Raw genomic sequence first — 19,239 nt, 5'->3', positions numbered from 1 at the left:
TCTGTGTCCTGGAATTCACACCCAGAAAAATGCAGACACACAAGATTTGCAACCTGTTCTGAGGGGTCAGGGACCACCTGAGGTCCATCACAGGCCCAGTGAGGAGACCCTGCTTTGGTCAATCTGGAATTGGGGTAGCAGAATTCTTGCCGGGAGGCTAGAAGACAGTCTGGCAAGTCCTTGACAGGTGAATGGGGAATAAACACGTGACCCAGCACTTCTGCTCCTACAAACACATCCATGTAAGAACTTGTCCGTGAATGGCAAGGCAGCATTACTCGTAACAGCCACAAAGTGGAAACCTCTCAAGTGTCTGTCACCTGAGAAGCACATCAATAACTTGTGGTCCATCCAGACGATGGAGTATTATTGGGCCACAAAGGAAGGAAGGAAGTAGGGGTCCCTGCGCCAACATAGCCAAGCCTTGAAAACATTACACATGCTGAGAGAAAGAAGCCAGGCACTAACCTACACTGTGTATGATTTCACTCACATGAAATGTCTCGAACAGGTGGATTCGGAGAGATAGAAGGGAGACCAGGGGCAGCCAGGGGCCGGGGGAGGGGAATGACAGGTGTGACAGCTAAGGGTACCAGGTTTCTGAACAGGACAATCAAAAGATTCAGAAATTGGCCGTGCGGCTGGATGCACACCTTTCAGTATACTAAAAACCCTGCAGAATTGTGCAATTTAATGGGCAAGTTGTATGGTAGGTGAACCACAGGTCAGTAAAGCTGTTTTAAAAAAAAAAAAAAGATGCCGGCTTGGGGGCAGAAGCGAATCACTGGGCACAGGTGTGACGGGTGGCGCTGGCAGGCCTGGCTCGCAGGGTGCCCGCCCAAACTCAAGAGCCAGTGTCTGTTGGTGCCACACTCTAGATTCCTAAAATCCCAGGCCTAAAGGCGGCAGCACACTCAGAATAGTTGCCCGGGGTGATGGAACACTACTCAGCCAGAAAAAGGAACACAGTACTGATACATGCTACCATATAGACGAGGACAGTCACGGTGCTGAGAGGCCAGACGACATGGCCACATATAGGATCTGTTTTTCCACAATGACCAGAATAGGCATATCCAGAGACAGAAAACAGGCTGTTGGTTGGTTGCTGGGGGCAAGGTGATAACGGAGTTGATGGCTAATCAGCACAGGGTTTTCTTGCGGGGGGAAAAGGGGATGGTGACGAAAATGTCCTCAAATTAACTGTATACTTTTCTTGTTGATGTTTCTAGCAGCAATGTCCACAATAGCCAAACTGTGGAAGGAGCCTCGGTGTCCATCGAGAGATGAATGGATAGAGAAGCTGTGGTCTATGTATACAATGGAATATTCCTCAGCCATTAGAAATGACAAATACCCACCATTTGCTTCGATGTGGATGGACTTGGAGGGTATTATGCTGAGTGAAATAAGCCAATCGGAGAAGGACAAACATTATATGGTCTCATTCATTTAGGGAATATAAAAAATAGTGAAAGGGAATAAAAGGAAAGGCGAGAAAATGAGTGAAAATATCAGTGAGGGTGACAAAACATGAGAGACTCCTAACTCTAGGAAATGAACACAGGGTAGTGGAAAGGGAGGTGGGCAGGGGGGTGGGGGTGACTGGGTGATGGGCACTGAGGGGGGCACTTGATGGGATGAGCACTGGGTGTTATGCTAAATGTTGGCAAGTTGAACTCCAATAAAATTTTTTAAAGATTTGAGAAAGAGCACAAGCAGTGGGGCGGGGCAGAGGCAGAGGGAGAAGCAGGCTCCCCGCTGAGCAAGGAGCCCAAAGTGGGGCTTGATCCCAGGACCCTGAGATCATGACCTGAGCTGAAGGCAGGTGCTTACCTGACTGAGCCGCCCAGGCACCCCGACTGCCTACATTAAGTGGGTCGACTGTATGATATGTGCATTATATCTCAATAAGGCATTTAAAAAATGTTCCCTAAAATGTGTTTTAAAACCAAAAAGCAAAGAACCACTGCACTATGATCCCATTTATATAAAGAACAAAAGGTACCAGCACTATCCCATGCAGCCCAAAGTCAGGATGAAAGGTCAACTGCCTTCGAGGAGGGTAACCAGGAACATGAGGTGGCTTTGGGGCTGAGAATGTTCTGCCTTTGACTGGATGTGGGGTCATGGGTATGTTCAGTCCGTAAAAGTTCCCCTCTCTGTGAGCCGACACTTTTCCCCACATCATACTCCCCTCAGCCAGGAGAAGTCAGGCCAAAGGAGCCACGGGGAGCTTGAGAGAGAATTCTGGGAGGAGAAAAGAGGCAACCAGCAGCTCTGTGGCTGAGACCCCAGGCCCCCTCTGGCTTTCATTGGCCAAGGGGTCAGAACTTCTACCAATCCTGCCTCGGCCTCAGTTTGCTATCTGTAAAGTGGGCATGCAGATGCCGCAGACAGCAGCACCCGCGCACCAGAGCACATGCAGAAGGGGCAGTCATTTCTAGAGCACCACGTCCTCAATGGCTTGCACGGCCAGGGGCAGTGTCAGTGCTCTGTAAGCCATATGCAAACAGCTGAGTGAAAGGGATGGGAGTATGGGCAGCGCTCGACCCCTGGTCTGTTCTGTCCTGAGCACCCAGCTAGGGCCAGGCTGGGTCCCCCCACCGAGGGGTCCAGGCCGCTCAGATGCTCCGGGGACTTCCCCGTTGGAATCCTGCAGAGCATCAACTTCCTGCCTGGGAACGGGCATTCAGAGGAGCTGCCCCCCAGAGCTGCTGGCAGCATCATGGTTGCAGACACACCTGGGAAGTGAAAGTGGGTCTGGTTAATTCCCCAGAAGGGACCAGAGGTCAACAGTGGGGAAGCTGCAGGTTCTCAGGGGCTGAGCGAGGCCCGGGCTCCCCTCCTGACGGGAAAAGATGAGGCAGATGCTAGGAACCAGGCTGGGGGCACAGCAGCCTGGCCCTGGCCTCTGGTGGGTCTGTGCTGGTGTCCTTGAAGCCCAGCTGCCCCCCCTGCTCCTCTGCACAGCACCTGCAAGACCCAAACTCAAACCCTGGCTCTCTCTCACAGGCACCTGACAGATGTTCCATGCCTCAGTTTCCTCATCTGTGAATTGGGTGCAGACCCAGCACCACCCACAGCAAAGGGGCAGTGAAATCCAACACACCAGGATCTGGCTCAGGATCTGCTCCTGACCAGGCACATGATCTTGGGTAAGCCTCTCCACGTCTCAGAGCCTCAGGTTTATCATCTGTAAATTGGGGATCACGGGAATGTCTGGGTAGCGTCATTGGGTTAATGAATAAGTCTGATAAATACACATATGGTGCTTAGCAGGCTGCCTGACATACAGTGAGCTCTTCATTTTAACATTAGGATAAGAGGCGTGCCTGGGTGGCTCAGTCGGTTAGGTGGCCGACTCTTGGGTTCGGCTCAGGTCACAATCTCAGGGTCCCGGGATCGAGCCCCTCATCGGGGCTCCACACTCAGCAGAGAGTCTGCTGGAGGATTCTTTCTCCCTCTCTCCCTCTGCCCCTTCCCCTGCTCCAGTGCACACCTGTGCATGCAGACTCTCATTCCCTGAAATAAATGTTTTAAAAAATAAATGAATAAAATTAGGACCATAATAATAGCAGCTAACCTTCTGTGTCCTCCAAGGTGACAGGTATTGCTCTAAGAGCTTTACATCATTCTCCTATAAGGCAGACGCTTATCCCCATGTTAAAGATGGGGAGACTGAGGCAGAGAAGTAAAGAAATTTCAGACTGCTGAGGAGGATACCGACGGACTGGCGGCACGCAGGATCCCCTGGAAACAACGCTAGAAGACTCAGGTCTGGCTGTCGGGCCCTTGCAGACACTCCCGGATATTTGCCAACTTCCTCTTTTCAACAAGTCGACTGCAGGCCAGGAGCCCAGAGCCTGGGAGAGGCTGACCGCAGTTTAATGCCCCGTAAATGCCAGTTTCGGGCCTGTCCTCCTTCCTCCCCACCCGCCCCCAGGTGCCCACTGGGCTGGTAGGACCGGCTCGGCAGCAGGTGTCCGGGCGCAGGCCACAGCGTGGGAAAGGGCTGTCCTCCCTGTGAGCCCAGGGCTCCGGGGCCTGAGCTCCAGGTCTGGTGATGCTGCCGCAGTGACCAGCAGGGAGGGGTCCCCCACAGAGGCCCCAGGGGCACACCACTTGCATACCTCCTCCCAGGGGTTGAGCCCAGGGCGTTAAAGATCCCGTCTCCCCGCCAACAGCATCCCGAGGGCTTTCCCTATGCCAGGCTGTGCTAAGGGCTCTGCAAACACTGCTGTGTTTAATCAGCTCATCAGCCCCCACACACCCATAATCCCCATTTTACAGGAGAGAGATGGAGACCCGGGGAGGCGAAGTGATGAAGCCACGGTCCCACAGCTAGGAGGGGAGTTTTGAATTCAGCCCTAACCACCCCATATACTTCCTCTGGGTTGTATGTTTTTACCTCAAAGAGAAAGAACAACTGAAATTTTGGTTGGGGATCTGTCCCCCACCCCAGCCCCTAGAGGCCCCATCCGGGACCCAGAAAAGAAGGCAAGACAAGCACCCAGCCCCCGCAAGGGAAGGAAAGACTGAGAAACCACCAAGGAGGGGCTCTTCCGCAAGGCTCGTGGTGTGGGCTGGTTTCCGGCAGCTCGGAGGGCCAGCTCAACGGCAAAGCTCTCTGCAGGCTTGGGGTTGGCCTCAGCCTCCACCAGGGCAGAGCACCCCTGGGAGCCGAGGACACAGCAAGGCCCCCAAAGTTCCCAGACTGGAACCCCAGGCCTTCCCTCTCACACTGGCCCATCTGAGAGGGGTCTTTACTCTGGGGCCTGCCTGCCCGATGCTCCTGGCGCCCCCACCCCTCCACTGCACACAGTTTGGCAGTTGACATCTCTCGCATGGGGGCCACGAGATAGTATACACTGGGGAAACTGACCCCCACGGGGACTCACTCACCCGGAGTCTCCCCAACAACACTCAAACTACCCAAAGCGTAGACCAGCAGGATCAGCATCATTTGGAGTTTGTGAGAAACACAGAGCTGCTGCTCATGTGCAATCAGAACCCTCATTTTTAACATGATCCCCAGGGAACTTGTGTGAAGGTTAATGCACATTCCTAGAAACACTAGGAATTCCCTAAATGCACCAGGCCGTCTGTCCCATCCTTGTGCTTTTGCATAAGAGCTGAGCCGGTGTTAAACCTTCCCAGGAAAGAGTCTCTATAAAAACTATGCTCGGGGCACCTGGGTGGCTCAATAGGTGAAGCGTCTGCCTTCAGCTCAGGTCATGATCCAGGGGTCCTGGTATCCAGCCCTCCATCAGACTCCCTGCTCAGCGGGCAGCCTGCTTCTCCCTCCCCCTCTGTCCCTGCCGCTCCCCACTCGTGCTCTCTCTCAAATGATAAATAAAAATCATTAAAAAAAAACAAATGAACGCTGCTCTACACTTTGGTGGCGCCCAGCAGTGAACACGGCTCCCTTTCTCTTTGCCTTGTATGTCCGTGGTTCCATTTACTCACTCCACATTCAGCGGTCTGATGGATCTAAAAATATTTTTGTAATGTGGCTCTATCTAATCAGACCTCCCGCTGGCCTGCATCACTCTGTCTGAAGTATTCCACAGTGTCTATTTCTGGGGGTGCTGAGCCCGTCGCAGCGCTCTCAAGAAGTAAAGTATGCTGTTTAAGACGTTCACCGGTGAAGTGGCCCCACTAAAGAAAGAAAAAGTGCCAGAAGCAATTACTGTATTTCCCTCATGATCTAAAATTCATATCTATTCATGGGTTTACTTAGGGAGGGGGCTTCCCGGCTAGAACAGAAGCTCTTGAGGACTGGAGACAAGTCTGCACAGCATAGGGACTCAATCAGTGTGTTAGATGATTGTTTTCTCTTCAAGCATTTCTCCAAGAAGACTCTGAGCTCTGTGCTTTGTGGTCAGAGTGGACTAAGGTTTTGGGGTCCTGAAACATATAATTTAAGGAGCCCTTAAACAAAAAGAATGCAGCATTACGATTTAAAAAAAAAAAAAACAAAACAGGGGCACCTGGGTGGCTCAGTGGGTTCTGAGACTCTTGAGCTGCTGCCTTTGGCTCAGGTCATGATCCCAGGGTCCTGGGATCAAGCCCAGAGTCAGGCTCCGGCTCAGTGGAGAGTCTGTTTCTCCCTCTCCTTCTCCCCCTCCCCCTAACTTGTGCTCTCTAATAAATAAATAAAATCTTTGAAAAAATAAATAAAATTCTATCTCATTTATTTTAAAAAAAAAAATGGTTGCTGGCCCTTGTTCGGAGCACACATGGAGTGGGGCTCTGATACAACAGCTCTGAGGCCTCAGGGGGAGGCCATCCCTGGACATCCTTAGAGAATTTTCAGGAGAAGGGACTCACCAAACACGGGTAGGAAATGGATTAAAATTAAATCCCTTCTGGCAAAAAAAAAAAAAATCCCTTCTGGCAGTTTTTACGTTGTGGGAATTTTCTTTTTTAACTATATGCAATTTGTCAAAGCCAAATTCAGAAACTCAATTCTTCATTAACTTTCTAATGCAATTTACAAAACTTACTAGTCTATGTTTAAAGCCTGCAGGTTTAAATGATCACTTTTAAGGGGCTCTTTGCACTTGAGGCATCATGGCTCAACCCCCATTCCACTGGACTCTAAGAAGCTCTGGAGCACCTCATTCTCTGAGAAGGCAGGGCAGAGTGTCACCTCCCATACCCCTCCCAGACAGCGATGGGGGCCTCATCCTGGGGACGCTGGGCAATGCCTTTCACAACGTTCAAAGGTCAACATTAACGAATGAAGCTCCAGCACAGCCCACAGCTTCCTGGATGTACCCAGGTATCAGAGAGGTGGAAGGCCCAGCCTAGGGTCCCATAGGAAACCCTTGGCAATGTGGGGAAGGTGCTGAGGACCCAATCACAGCCCAGAGCTGTTCATCCCTTCTGCCCTGGGAGAATGGGCAGGAACAGCTGGGGTTCTGCGAGGGGACCCTGCAGGCAGGCCTATTTGCATAAAATGCTGTGGTCTATCACCTCCTTTTTTTTTTTTTTATTGAAGTTCAATTTGCCAACATATAGCATAACACCCAGTGCTCACCTCCTGTCTCTATGCAGCTGACACTTACCTCCCAGTAGAGACTGCGAGACACTGGAACAGGGCTTCGATGATGGAGATTATACACGCCCACCCTGGGATGATAAGGCTGGAGGATCTTCAGGTGGCAGAACAGGAAGACTGAGGTCCCTAGAGGCCACTGCCCAAATGAAGGCAATGCCCACAGGTTCCTTGCAGAGGGATTTCAGCAGGGCTCAAATCCCAGCTTCTCCACTTATGAGCTGTGTGACTTGGGAACAGGCACCTGACCTCTCTGAGGCCAACTTTCCCATCTATAAAATGGAGTACAGCTGTTCCTACCACTACTTCCTGTAGGGTTTGGTTTTTTTTAAGATTTATTTATTCATGAGAGACACACAGAGAGAGGCAGAGACACAGGCAGAGGGAAAAGCAGGCTCCCTGCAGGGAGCCAGATAGGGGACTCAATCCCAGGACCCCAGGATCACGACCTGAGCCAAGGGCAGATATCCAACTGCTGAGCCACTCAGGCAACCCCTGTGGGGTTTTATAAGATTGAAGTTACGTGCTCCAGCTACACAGCACACAAAACATGCTCAATTAATAACAGCTTGCATCCATGAATAGTTCCTATGAGCCCGGCCTCAGATAAATTCTTCCCCAGGGATACGCATACCCAAGGGGGGATACAGCACGGACGTATTCCATGCATCGTGGCTCATAAAGAACTTTGGCGGTCCTTATACTCCCTTCCTCCTCATTACTTTGCTTTTTCCTATTCATTCAACTATCCAGTAGTGGCACTCCCAGAGCATCTAGTATATTTCCAGCCCTGGATGCACTAGGATCAGGGAAAAAGACCCAGTTCCTGGCCCTTATTGGGGCCAGCAGTCTGTTAGGGGCACAGCTGCGATTCTGTAAATGGTGGGATGGGTCCCCCAGGAGAAGACCATGGAAGTGCAGGGGAGAGTGTTATCTTGGAGGAGGTGATGTCCACAAGTAGCTCTCAGCAGAGGAAAAACCAGCATTCGAAGCCCTTGGTGGACCCCAGCTAGAGTATGGACATGGGGATGCCTGGGTGGCTCAGCCATTGAGCCTCTGCCTTCAGCTCAAGGTGTGATCCCGGGTCCTGGGATTGAGTCCCACATGAGGATCCCTTGGAAGAGCCTGCTTCTCCCTCTGCCTAGGTCTCTGCCTCTCTTTGAGTATCTCTCATGAACAAATAAAATCTTTAAAAAAAAAAAAAAAGAGAGAGAGAGACAGAGTACAGACGTGACCTCAAGGGCACAGGGACGCCTTGGGGCCTGCGAGCTGGGGCTGCTGAGTCCAGGCAAACACACGCAGGACTTGCATGAGGGCAGGTGGGAAAGGCATGAGGCGTATGAAGGTCCTGGGGGTGGGTGTGCAGGAGACGCAGACAGGCCAGGATGGGTGGGCAGAGCTCAAGCTCGTGTTCCCCTGACCTGACCTAGCCTACAGGTGGGAGGCAGGAGCCTGCAACGTGGGTCCCGGAGTGCCTGCGGGGGTGCAGCCTCCACTCACCCGACCCAGAGGAATGACTGGGCATTGTCCTCTGTGCTGGGGAGGCCAACCTGTCCGTGACCCTCCATGCTTGTTGGAAATGCAGAGTCTGGGGCCCCTCTCTTGACCTATGAGTCAAAACCTGTGTGGTAACATGGTTCCCAGGGGATCACACACACATTCCCACTGGCCATTGCACCAGGAGGCAGAGCCAGATGCTGAAGCTACCTCCTATGGCTGCGGGGGGGATGTAAGGGGCCCTGGGAGCCTGGCACGGTGCTGACAGCGTCATCAAGGCAGACTTCCTGGAAGAAACCCTGCTTCTGCTAAAACCTAACAGGCGTGTTGGATTTAGTCAGAGGGATGTGAGACAGAGCGGGGAGGCCACAGGCTTGAGGGGGGTGGAGGAGGATGGAAAGGCTGCCCAGATGGGCACCTGAGGCCTGGTTGGTGGGGCAGGAGAGCTGGGTGGCCCTCAGGCTGGTTGGTGGGGGATGGATGCAGGAGCACCTGGTATGCCCCAGGGATGTGTGGTGCAGGTGCTGGTTAGAAACACAGAGTCTCAGGCCCCACACACCTGCCCAAGCCAAGCCCACCTGAGGAAGGTGCCCGAGTGATCTGCACACTCCAGCTGGGAAAGAATGTGTGTAGAGCACAGTGGTTCAGTCTGTCCTTGCGAAGGCCCAGGAGGAGCCCCTGGGCAACACAGGGCTCGGATGCTAGGATCCCAAGCTGGGAGGGGCCCCTGGGCATCACAGCCAAGTGCCCACAAATCCAGCTCAGAGCGGAATCATCCTGCACATATCTGCTCACTGTCAGTGTCCAGATCAAACCCTGCAGGACCAGGCTCACTTGGTGGATATGGAGACAGGTTCAGAGACACAAAGCAACTAACGCCAACTCACACAGACCCCGACACAAGAGGATTCTGGGGTAATTTGCTTCCCATGCCAGGGTGTTTGCCTCTGTTTTCCCCAAGTCTGAAAATTAAACACATGCTGAAGTTGAACTGAAAACCTATCAAGAGTCGAGACCCATGGACCCCTAAGCACAGAAGCCTGTTCCAGGGCTGGGGAGCACAGCTTGCTGGGAAATTACTCTGAGAAAGGGGGCCTCTCCTTCACACGTCACGTGCTGTGAACTGCGTCCATCAGCTCAGGTACCAAGCACCTGGCATAGAGCACGTGCCCGTAAACGGGGGAGGTGGAGGGGGGCCTTCAAACGTCCATGTTCTAATATCCAGGTGCACGGGTACCTGGCCTTAGCCTCCCAGGTGCCCGGCTGAGGGGATCGCCCCCTGCACCCACCCTTGGGAAACCACTCCACCCTCCATCCCTGATCCTGGCTGATGACCCAGCTGCACCCCCAGCCCCGGCCCTGGTGATGGGCTCAGACTCAGACCTGTAACACTGTCAGGGCCAATGAGCAGCCAGGTGACTTTCTGCTGGGCTCATTCCCTCTCCTTTCCTGGGCTTAGCAGGTGTCTCAGACAGAATTAAAGATCCCAGCCCTACCTGGCTCAAATCCTGCCTTGGATACAATCACATTGAGACAGGAAGCCACAGGAACCATGGGACCACCAGAAGCTGAGCTCTGGGAATGGAAGCTCTGAGAGAACAGTGCATGGGATTACCAACATGCTTTTGTTTAGACAGACAAGGGAAGTGGATATTTTATCTGTGTGTTTCCATAACACTTGGGTGAAATATAAGCCTGTTTATTAAGACAAAGGAAGTTTTCCTGGATTATTTGAATGTTTATTTTGAAGTTCGAAGATTGTAACCTTCAGACCTTGAATATTTATTTTAGGAAACTACATCTGTTAGAAAGCTTGTGGTAGTGCGCTGTTCACCGTGCGTTGGAAACTCTCGCTTGCCACGGTTCAACTGTCGAAGCTTCCTGGCCAACTCTGTGACGACCAAGCATGCTAACGAGGACCTCTCACTAGCCTTGTTCTGTAGGACTCAACCCACGTCTATGACTAAACACGCTCTCCTAGGATAAGGAGGACAGTTGAAGGCATTCCTCTTCATTAAAAAAGTAACCTCCATAGCTTCTAAAAGATTAACATTAAAAATGCAATGTAGGGTGGCCAGTTCCCTTGACAGGGATCAGAGTCTGCTGCCTGCCATCTTGCCTGAGGCCGGAACTACCTACCGTGAGGAAGCAGAGTCAAGAGACATTCAACACACGCTCAATGTCTACCTGGGATTCAAGCACGGAGGCCCAAAGCATTTGAGGAAGTCGGGGTAGGGTAGGCGTAGCTGACTAGCCCACTGTCTTCACTCCAGTTAGACATTCCTGATCCCAAGAGAAACAGGTGTGGCTCTAGATTGGCTCTAAAACATCTTGTCTAGAAGGGACTGAAAGAATTACAACAACTATAGGTTTGCTGCAGAAGTGGGGCGACCCAGGGACTCTTCCAGAGTCCTCCTGCATTCAGGGAAAGAGAGAGAGAGATGGCAAGAGAAATCCTCCATTGGCCTGCCCAACGGCCAAACCCAACTGCAGACCTTACCGAATGGTGGGCTGGTCTCCACTCAGCTGCTTAAACCTCCGGTGGAGCTGCTCGATCTGGTCTGACGAGACTGAGAAGCAGGGGAGGGAGGAGATGGGAAGGAGGAGAGAGGAGAGGAGGGAATGGGGAGAGAGAGACAGAAGACATTAGTGACCACTGAACCAACTCAGGAGCTACCAGCAGGAGGCTGGTGACCTTCCCCTCCTCATCCCCACCCTCCCATTCCATCATTCTCCTGCATCCCCCACCTGAGCACCACTGGATGAAGACTCCAACAAGCGTTTCCCATCCTTCCTGACGATGCACCTCTGGGGTTATTAAGTCTGTCCCCTTGACAATACAACTTGTACTACTAACGGCAGCTCCCAGGATGGCATAGACATGAGCCAGGTCATCTTCCCCTTCCCCAGCCCGACTTCCTCCCCTCCCACTTCTGAAGACAGGTGTTCTCCTAGCTGAGCAAGGGACTTCATATGCCTAGTCACATATTGCGAAACAGAGGAGTATGGGAGGGAAAAGTGGTTCAGGCTGGAAGGGATTTTTGGGAGACACGTGGTGAGACACAGAAGGAGAATCTGGTACAGCAAGGAGACTGGAAGGAAAAGAAATGGGATTTTTTGATCATCGTGCTATGGATGATATATGTAGATCTCCCCAATAGTTTTAGAAACTAAAAATTAAAAATATAAAATAAGGGATCCCTGGGTGGCGCAGCGGTTTGGCGCCTGCCTTTGGCCCAGGGCGCGATCCTGGAGACCCGGGATCGAATCCCACGTCGGGCTCCCGGTGCATGGAGCCTGCTTCTCCCTCCGCCTGTGTCTCTGCCTCTCTCTCTCTCTCTGTGACTATCATAAATAAATAAAAAAATTAAAAAATAAAATAAAATAAAATAAATAAAAATATAAAATAAAAAAATAAAATAAAATAAATAAAACTAAAAAATAGTTTTGGTATGAGAGTTTTTCTTAATTACCATTTCAGGGCCGGTGGGCCAGGTTTTTTCCACAGAGGAAACTGGTCCTTGTGAGTTCCCATATTCATAATGGTTCTCACCACACCAGGGTTTAGTTTATGAAATGCACAGTATGAAACACTGACCTATGTCTTCTCACTTCATCCTCAATACAACCCTGTAGGGGAGTAGATACTCTTCTGTCTCATAACTTGAAAAATGCAGGTCAGACCACTTTCAACAACACAACCAGTAATTGGCGGAGCTTGGATCCATCTCCCAAGCCTGCCCTCAACCGCTACTCAGGATCTCCTGTCTGACCATATATCCTGGTGTGCAAGGTCTTCACACCTGGTCCCTGGGTACTACATATAGTTTAGGCAGAACTTGCCAAACAGGCTCTGGGCTACCAAGCCAGCTCCCCGCCTGCCTCCTCCCAGCAGTTCCCATGCATTAAACATCTTTTCTCCTCCTGTTGCAGAGGCAGCTAATTTCTGGAACCAACTGATCATCTCATTTCCTATTGTTTTTTTTTTTTTTTTTCAGAATGTTTAAAAGTCATCTCTATCCCCAACCTGGGACTCCAACTTATAACCCCAAAGTCAAGAGTCACATGCCCTACCAACTGAGCCACCCAGCACCTCCCACCACCACCTTTTTTTTTTTTGGTCTCAGGGCCAGGTCACATCTCTTCAAGAATCTGCAGCTCAGATTCTCCAGCCTCCCTCAAAGCCATTATTGGTGAGAAAATACTCATGACTGCCAACTGGTCCAGAGGGCTTGGAGTGCCAGATGCACGGCTCCACACACAGGCTCATCTCTTCCCTATGACACCCGGGACAGGTCTGTATCCCCATTATAAATGCAGAAACTGACCTTTGGAAAGGTTGGATAACCACTAGGGGTGATGACTACTTTTCTGGAGGAGGATACAGCCATTTATATCACATGTATATCAGCAAAGACATTTGTGGACTCAATGACCTAGCAATTCCACTCTTGGGTACATATCCAACAGAAATGCATGCTCGTGCTTATGAGAAAATGTGCAGAAGGAGGTTCATGGCAGTACAGTTTCAACAGCCCCTAAACTGGAAGCTATCCGAATGCCAAGCAATGGCAGGACAGAAAAAGAGTGTTCCAGTGTGGTCTAGTCAAGCAATGGAATAGTACACAACACTGAATGTGAACCAACAGTATGTGTTGTAAACTCGGGTGAGCTTTAAAAACACAAAAATGGGCATCTGGCTGCCTTAGCTTGTGGAGTGTGCAACTCTTGATCTCGGGGTTCTGAGTTTGAGTTCCACACTGGGTGGAGATTATCTTAAATTAAAAGTCTTAAAAAACAAAGAACCATAAAAACAAGCAAAAGAAGTCAGACATGAAAGAGCACATACTTTAAGATTCCATTCAAATAAAGTTCAAGAACAGGCAAAAGTCATCTACAGTGTTAGAAGTCAGGATAGAAAGGCTACATTCTGGACAATTCCAGTTCTCTGACATTCTGGAAAAGGCAAAACTACAAAGACATGAAAAGTAGTCATCACCCCTAGCGGTTATCTAACCTTTCCAAGGGTCAGTTTCTGCATCTCTCTGTCAGAGGTTGTGGAGGTGAGGGCTGAATAAGTAGAGCAGGAGGGCTTAGAGCAGTGAAACGATTCTGTAGGGCCCCATCGTGATGGAGGCACATCACTATACATAGGCCCAAACCACAGAATGCACAACACCAAGATTGAACCCGAAGGTACACTATGGACTTTGGGCAATAATGACATGTCATGTAGGTTCATCAACTATATCTAACATAGCACTCGGGGGAGGGTATTGATAACGGCAGAGGCCATGCATGTGTGTGGGGGTGGATATATGAGAAAACTATAATTTCCCCTGAATTTTCCCCTAAAACTTCTCTGATAATAATGATATTATCGTAGTTTTTTTTTTTTTTAAGAGGTGAGCAGAGGAAGGAGGAGAGAGAGAATCTTAAGCAGGCTCCACTGTCCAGTGGGAGTATGACGTGGGGCTCCATCTCACGACCCTGAGATCATGACCTGAGCCAAAATCAAGAGTCGGATGCTTAACTGACTGAGCCACCCAGGTGCCCCTCTCTTAATGTTTAAAAAAGGAAGTCAGAATAGTGGTTGCCGCTGAGAGGAGAGTAGCAATTTGAATGGGGCATGAGGGTGGCCTCTGGGTACTAGGAATATTCTATTTCTAATCCTAGTGCAGGTTATAGACACATGTTCTAAGCAAGTTTATGAACTATATTCTCGTAGATGATGTACTTTTCAGTACATGGTATCACAATAAAAGGTTTACATGAAAAAGTCAGTAATTCTACTTGGCAAGAGGGGCACCTGGGTGGCTCAGCAGTTGAGCATCTGAGCTCAGGGCATGATCCTGGAGTTTGGGGATCGAGTCCCACATCAGGCTCCCTGCATGGAGCCTGCTTCTCCCTCTGCGTATGTCTCTGCCTCTCTCTCTCTCTCTCTCTCTCTGTCTCTCATGAATAAATGAATAAAATCTTTAAAAAAAATTCTACTTGGCAAAAATTTGTTCTAAAAAAGTAAATCCAAAAAAATAAAAAAATAAAAATAAAAAATAAAAAAATAAATCCAATGAGAACAAAACATGAATATATAAACATGTTCACCTTTATAGTTTTTTATTTTATTTTTTTTTATTTATTTATGATAGTCACACAGAGAGAGAGAGAGAGAGAGGCAGAGACACAGGCAGAGGGAGAAGCAGGCTCCATGCACCGGGAGCCCGATGTGGGATTCGAACCCGGGTCTCCAGGATCGCGCCCTGGGCCAAAGGCAGGCGCCAAACCGCTGCGCCACCCAGGGATCCCTATAGTCTTTTAGATTTTATCTTTAAGTAATCTCTATGCCCGATGTGGGGCTTAAACTTACAACCCCGAGATCAAGAGTTGCACACTCTACCAACTAAGCTTGTCAGGTGTCCCACCTTCATATTCTTACCAGCTTAAAAACTAGATGCAACCTAAGTGCTCACCAAAAAGCAGGTTGGTCAAATATTTTATGGTATGCTCAGCCAATTAAAAAAAGCCTGCTGCTTTTGAAAAATGAATAGTTATGTATCTGACATGCATACACATTCCACCTATAATGTTGTTTAAAAATGGCTTGCTACAGGAGCCCCTGGCTGGCTTAGTTGACAGAGCACATGACTCTTAATCTTGGGGTTGTAAGTTCAAGCCCCACGTTGGGTGTGGAGCCTATTTAAAACAAAACCACCACAGCTTGCTATAAAAACAGCATGACCTCATGCTGGGGAAAATGTGTAGATGTGTACAAATGCATGTAAGTAATGAAAGAAAATCTGGACTTATTTTCCCCAAATAATAGCAATTGTCTCTCATGGTAGCAGGATTAAAGAGTTTGTTTTGCTTTGATTCATCTATATTTTCCAATTTTCTCTAACACACAATGCATATTTATTAGTCACATAATAAATATTTTAAGCACACAATATGGTCCCAAATGAGACAGCCCAGGGATCTCGAAAACCCTATTGATGAGTCATCTGTCGGCAGAGTACCATGTTCTGCGTGCCCATGTTCCTATTTAATCCTTTTCGTGATCCTAGAATGGAGAGACTCTCCCATTTTACAGAAGAACAAACTGAGGATCTGAAGGGATAGGTTAACTTGCTGAAAGTCGCTGAACTTGAAAGGCAGACCCAGGATTTAGGTTCAATTTGTCTGGCAGAGGGGATCCTTGGGTGGCTCAGCAGTTTAGCGCCTTCCTTTTGCTCAGGGCATGATCCTGGAGTCCCAGGATCGAGTCCCACATCAGGCTCCCTGGATGGAGCTGCTTCTCCCTCTGCTTGTGTCTCTGCACGCCACCCCCCCCCCCCCGTCTCTCATGAATAAATAAATAAAATCTTAAAAAATTTGTCTGGCAGAACGTGTGCAGTTTTGTTTGTTCATTTGTTTACTTACGCCCCACGCTGCCTCTTTTTGTGTGATCAAAGGCAGCTCCCAGATCTCAATCACAGATTAATATTTTTTAAAGATTTATCCATTTGACAGAGAGAGAGAAAGCAAGAGCGCATGAACAAGGGAAGCAGCAGGCAGAGGGAGAGAAAGAAGCTCCCTCAGCAGGGAGCCCAACGTGGGGCTTCATCCCAGGACCCCATCATGACCTGAGCCGAAGGCAGCTGCTTAACAAACCGAGCCACCCAGGCATCTCTCAACTGCAGATTTAAAAAATGAATATACTGATCTGATGGAAAATAACTATCAGAAATTATAGCCAAACATGCGCTCCTAAACAACTTCTATTACAGATGAGTTACCTTAAAAGTGAGTCTAAGTCAAAGAGGCCAGTCACTAAGGCCACACATCACATGATTCCATTTATAGAAGATGCTCAGATAGGCAAATCCAAAGCAGACTAGTGCTTGCCTGAGGCTGGGGAAGAATGAGGAGCCATGCTAATAGGTACTGAGCTCCTTTTGGGGAGGCAAGGGATGAAAATGTTCCAAAGTTAGATTGTGGTGATGGTTACACAACTCTGTGATTATATTAAAAACTACTGAGTACACTTTAAATGGGTGAAATGTATGGTACGTGAGTTAAAGCTCTATAGAGCCATTTAAAAAATGAATTGCACTTCATAATCATGAGAACTACAACAGGTGACTTGAGCATTTACTGTGTCCAGGACACTGTGCTCAGCCGTACTCCTGTAAGCCTTGGCTTACATAACCTTTTCATCAATCCTACTGGGTCACTATGGGTTTTATCCCCATTATAGAGATGGGAACACTGAGACTTGCCCGAGATCACACAGATAAGAGGAGGTGTATTAACCAGAAGTCATCACCAACTACGTTTCTCTAATGAAGTTTCCAGCTAATTGCATCCAAAGTGCATGCACGCACGCATGAGAACACCCCCCTTCCTGTTGTGCCTGATTGAGAGCTGAGGGATTAGGAAAGAAACCTCCCACCTCTGGTCCCTGGTCTTTAGTATCCAAATCCCTGGAGCCAAGAGCTCGGGGCTCAACTTAGGTACAGCTCCTCAGCTTCAGTAACTGGAGGAAGAACGTCTGAGGCCTCATGAACTGACTTTCAAAGACCTCACACATCCTCAGGTCCGGGGGTCCCCCCAGAGGGTCTGTCCTGTGGGCACCTGCTACACCTGTGCAAGGGCCCCCTCGGGGATTCCCAGGATGAAAGCTCTTCTAGTGTCCCTGTTCCTTGCTCAGCACTTTCTCTGGGTCCCTATGAGGTCACAGTTGCCATGGAGACAAAAGACAGAGCCACTTGGGTACACGGCATGTTGACCTCGTTATCTTTGGTTTTAGATTTCAACCTGAGGGTTGATTTCATACCCTTCTGGGGCCAGTGGGAGTTTAACTGGCCCAATCTGTGTGTGTGTGTGTGTGTGTGTGTGTGTGTGTGTGTGTGTGTAGAGGGGTGACCTGTCACTTCGTATCAAAAGCCTTAAACAAGAAAGTATATACCTGCAAGTCACCAGCCACATGTGGCTGCTAAGCTCTTGCAAGGTGGTGAGTCCAGGGAGGTGTAAAATACACAGGAGCTTCCAAAGACTTAGAATAAAAAAGAATGTAAACTGTCTCAATAATTTTGATATTGGTCATACACTTAAATATTTTAGACATAACAGGTTAAGTAAAATTAACTTAATCTGTTTCTTTTTTCAAATATGGCCACTAGAAAGTGTAGAATTATATTCATTTATAGCTTCTTAAAAAATTCCATTATACCTAGCATTATATATGAACTGGACAGAGCTGGTATATGTGCTTACAACCAGCAACTTGATCCCCTAGGACCAAATGCTGAGAAACTCAGACAAGTGTACAGAGATAAACAGACCAGAGTAATCATCATTGCCTGTTTTAAAAACAGTAAACACCTGGGGAAACAATGAGCCATAGGAAACTGGTTGAAATAAATCCTGGTGCTTCTAAAAGACAAGACTACACAACCTTAAAAAGTATTTTTTTTTAAATATTGAGAGGGGCACCTGGGTGGCTTGGTTGGTTAAGGATCTGACTCCCGATCTCAGCTCAGGTGTTGATCTCAGGGTCGTGAGTTTGAGCCCAGCATTAGGCTCCACACTGGGTTTACTTTAAAAATATATATGTATAAAACAAAATATTTGGAGCATAGAAAAACAGGGACGCCGGGGTGGCTCAGTGGTTGAGTGCCTGTTCAGCCCAGGGCATGATCCTGGAGTCCTGAGATCAAGTCCCACATTGGGCTCCCTGCATGGAGCCTGCTTCTCCCTCTGCCTGTGTCTCTGCCTCTCTCTCTGTGTCTCATGAATAAATAAATATTAAAAAAAAATTCATGGGATATCACTACAGGGGAAAATCATAGGCCACAAGATCTCATACACACACACACACACACACACACACACACACACACACACAGCTCATAATGCCACGTACAGGAGAAAGTAGGGAAAGCTACCAAACAAAATAGTACGCTTCATCCAGGTGGTGGAATTATAGGATATTCTCCTCTTTGTCTCTTATTTTTGGTTATCTGTCCCTTAAATTTTCTGTAATTAACAGGGATCACTTGTATAATCTTAAAATTTAACTTTGATGGCCAAAATGAAAAATAGAACATTAAGAAGTGCTGGCGGCGATGTGGAGAAACCAGAACCCTCGTACACTGCTGATGGGAGTGTAATAGGGTATAGCCACTGGGGGACACAGTTGTGTGGTTTCTCAATAAATGCAGCCTAGATTCACCATACAGCCCAGAAATCCTACTCTCGGTTACCTACCCAACAGAAATGAAAACATATGTCCACACAAAAACCTGTACACAAATGTTCACAGCAGTACTGTTCACAAGGGCCCAAAGGGAACAACCCAAATGTCCAACGGATGAACGGATAAACAAAATGTGGTCTGTCCATCCAGTGGAATAGGATTCGGTCATAAACAGAATGAGGCGCAGATGCATGCTCCAAGGTGGATGAGCCTCGAACACATAATGCTAAAGACAATCTTTTTTTTTAATTTATTTATGATAGTCACAGAGAGAGAGAGAGGCAGAGACACAGGCAGAGGGAGAAGCAGGCTCCATGCACGGGGAGCCCGATGTGGGATTTGATCCCGGGTCTCCAGGATCGTGCCCTGGGCCAAAGGCAGGTGCCAAACCACTGCGCCACCCAGGGATCCCACATAATGCTAAAGAAATGAGCCAGGTGAG

The 19,239-nt window shown here is 48.8% G+C and overlaps 1 protein-coding gene across 1 annotated transcript in view; it reads right to left on the bottom strand.

Annotated features, from left to right (window-relative positions):
* Nucleotides 1-19,239, bottom strand: part of TESC (tescalcin) — a 56,697-nt gene that overhangs the window by 13,546 nt on the left and 23,912 nt on the right. The window contains exon 4 of the mRNA XM_041728528.1: nucleotides 11,061-11,130. Within this exon, the coding sequence (XP_041584462.1) occupies nucleotides 11,061-11,130 (70 nt within the window). The remainder of the gene's footprint in view (nucleotides 1-11,060; nucleotides 11,131-19,239) is intronic.

Source organism: Vulpes lagopus, chromosome 14 (assembly GCF_018345385.1).
Source record: "Vulpes lagopus strain Blue_001 chromosome 14, ASM1834538v1, whole genome shotgun sequence".
NCBI lineage: Eukaryota > Metazoa > Chordata > Mammalia > Carnivora > Canidae > Vulpes > Vulpes lagopus.
This window is presented reverse-complemented; position numbering and strand designations above follow the sequence as displayed.